Source organism: Plasmodium gallinaceum (genome assembly GCF_900005855.1).
Source record: "Plasmodium gallinaceum strain 8A genome assembly, contig: PGAL8A_v1_76, whole genome shotgun sequence".
Taxonomy (NCBI): domain Eukaryota; phylum Apicomplexa; class Aconoidasida; order Haemosporida; family Plasmodiidae; genus Plasmodium; species Plasmodium gallinaceum.
In genome coordinates, this window is record NW_021628238.1 from 2,759,987 (window position 1) to 2,762,777 (window position 2,791).

At 14.8% G+C, this 2,791-nt stretch overlaps 2 protein-coding genes across 2 annotated transcripts; one reads left to right on the plus strand and one right to left on the minus strand.

Moving 5' to 3' along the window:
* Nucleotides 1-319: 319 nt before the first annotated feature.
* Nucleotides 320-1,134, minus strand: SNRPE (small nuclear ribonucleoprotein E, putative; the record flags this gene model as incomplete). The annotated part of the gene is made up of 4 exons (XM_028671360.1): nt 320-341; nt 674-798; nt 908-997; nt 1,087-1,134. The coding sequence occupies 4 exons, from the start codon at nt 1,132-1,134 to the stop codon at nt 320-322; spliced, it is 285 nt and encodes a 94-aa protein (XP_028528020.1).
* A 476-nt stretch (nt 1,135-1,610) lies between these two features.
* PGAL8A_00261300 (conserved Plasmodium protein, unknown function) lies at nt 1,611-2,444 on the plus strand (the record flags this gene model as incomplete). Its single annotated transcript, XM_028671361.1, has 1 exon — nt 1,611-2,444. One exon carries the CDS (start codon nt 1,611-1,613, stop codon nt 2,442-2,444), a length of 834 nt encoding a protein of 277 aa, XP_028528021.1.
* Between the last annotated feature and the right edge of the window lie 347 nt (nt 2,445-2,791).

Consider the following 2,791-nt stretch of genomic DNA (forward strand, 5'->3'; position numbering starts at 1 on the left):
TTTTTTTTTTTTTTTTTTTTTTTTTTTAAAATTATAAAAAAAAAAAAAAAAAAAAATTAAAATTAAATATTGCAACATTCTTCCTACTACAGATACTAGTATGCAATTAAAAAAAAAAATATCATTTAAAAAAAATAAAATAAAAAAAAAAAAAAATAGAAAATCATATGTTATAGAATGAGAAGACATATTTATTATTATTTTTTTTTTTTTTTAATGTAATTTTAAAAAAAAATATATTTTTAAAAAATTTAAGTGTATATAATTTAAAATTAATAAAAAAGAAGAAAAATAACAAAAATCTATAAATAAAATCTTTTTAATTTTGTTCTCCTTTATGTCTGCAAAAAATAAAAAAAAAAAAAATAAAATAATAAATTGTCACAGATTTAAATAATGAATGGAATATTAAATAGGAATGATTTAACATATTTTATTTAAATAAAAAAAAAAAAAAAAAAAGTTTAATAAGAACATATAAAAAATAAAAAAAAGAAAATATTAGGAATAAATTAAGTTGTAAGTGTAAAAATATAAAATAAAGTATCAATAAAAAAAAAAAAAAAAAAAAATGAAAATTTAGTATATATTTTAACTAAAAAGACACATGCAAATAAGAATGAACATATAAAAAAAAAAAAAAAATTTTGTGTAAAAAATTTATATTTATTACGCTTCCATTATTAGTGTTATTGTGTCTCCTTTTAATAAAATTTTTCCCAATTGTTTCCTTGAATTTTTTTTTACTAAAATTTCTTCAGATTCATCTAAAACCATATTCATATATTCATCAAAACCCTGAAATAAAAAAATATTATTTTTTTTTATTTTATTTATTTTTCTTCTCTTTCTATTTATATAAAATAATATTAAATAACTTATAAAATTATAATGAATATATTATTACCAATATTTTTCCTTCAATTCTTATGTCTGGCTTATCATAAAGCCATATTTGTACAACTGTTTTATTCGTAAAAAACCTAAAAATTTGATTCTACAATTAAAAAAAAAAAAATAATAATAAATAAATGAAAAATGATTTCTTTCTATTAATGAAGAATTTCAATTTTAATAAAATATTACTATAGGTTGGGTCATAATTTTTTGTAATTTCTTATTTGTTGTAGCCATTGTTATTAAATATATTTATAAATATTAACAAATTTTATGATTAGAAAAAAAAATAAAAAAAAATTATATTTTTAATATAATTTTATAAATGTATTAACTATTATATATAATGTTTTAAAACAAAATACTAAATTTTATTATATTTAGTTTTTTTTTTTTTTTTTTCTAAATGAAAATTAAAAATTTTTTTAATATTTTTTAATTTTAAATTTATTCCTTTTATTTATTTATACAATATATATAAATATATTTTATAATTTATTAATTTGTAAAAAAGTTTTAGTATTTTACTTTCTTATAGGTAAAAAATAAAAAAAAAAAAAAAAAAAAAAAAAAAAAAAAAAAAAAAAAAATTTTTTTTAAATACAATTTGTATAATAATGATGTAAGAAATATTGAAAATAATTTTATTTGTAAAAATTTTTGAATTTAATATGTTATATCTTATTTATTTATGAGATTAATTTTATTATATAATGAAAAAGCTTAAAGAGAAGACTTCAAATAATGAAATAAAATTACAAAAATACATGGATAAAATATGGGGTTTTTCGGATGACGAAAAAAGGTTATTGAATGAAAAATCAAAAAAAAAAGATAAAATTAAAAAAAATACGTATGCAGAGAATAAAAAACTTAACATTGATGATGAGAAAAAAATAATAAGTGATTTAAAAAATAAAGAACAAAATGATAATTTAATTAATAAAGTTATGTTAAAAAAGGATAACAATCAACTTAACAGTATCAATATGGATGAAAAGAAAAAAAAAGAGAATCAAAAAAAAGTTAAATCTAAAAATCATTTAAATGTAACAAATAATGTAAATGAAAAAATGAGTGTATTAAATAATATTCAAAAAAAAGAAAATATAGAAATACATTCTTCAGATCGAAGATTAAAAGAAAAAAATAACAACATTAAAAAGAGATTTGAAAAAAAAAATCATAACAAATTTGATGAATCGAAAAAAAAAGAAATATATAAAGAAAAAATGAAATTAAAAAAGGATTTTATGGAAACAGTACACGAAATTAGAAAAATATCATTACCATTTTTAAATAAATTTCAAAAAAAAATTGTAGAAAATCATCAAATTAAAACATTAGGAGGAAAATTTGACAAAAGTAGAAAAATTCATTATCCTGAACTTATGTGCCGTAAGAAATCCATGAAAAAATATATATCAAAAAGAAAAGAGAAAGAAAAAATATTAGGCGTTAAGATTCAAAGTGGTAATTATATTGATATGCAAGATGTTTTTAGAAAAAAGAGAAAAGAAAAAAAGATACAAAGAAAATTATTTTGATAAAGACTTTTTAATGAAAAGTATTGCAAAAGAACTCAAAATCAAGAAAGTGAAGAATATATAAAATGTAATAAAAAAGTTTTATCAATTTTTTCTTTTTTTTTTTTTTATATGTTACCCATCCATATTAAAATTTGTTTTATTTTAATTATTTTCACATTTCTTTTTTTTCCTTTTATTCTTTTTTTTTTTTTTGTCATTACTTTTTAAACTTATTAGTATAGTTATATATTTTATTTTAACACAACTTTAACCTTTTTAATTTATTAAAACCGTTATTTTTTTTTAATTAAAATGAAATGCATATAAACAATTCATAGTAAAAAAAAAAAAAAAAAAAAAAAAAA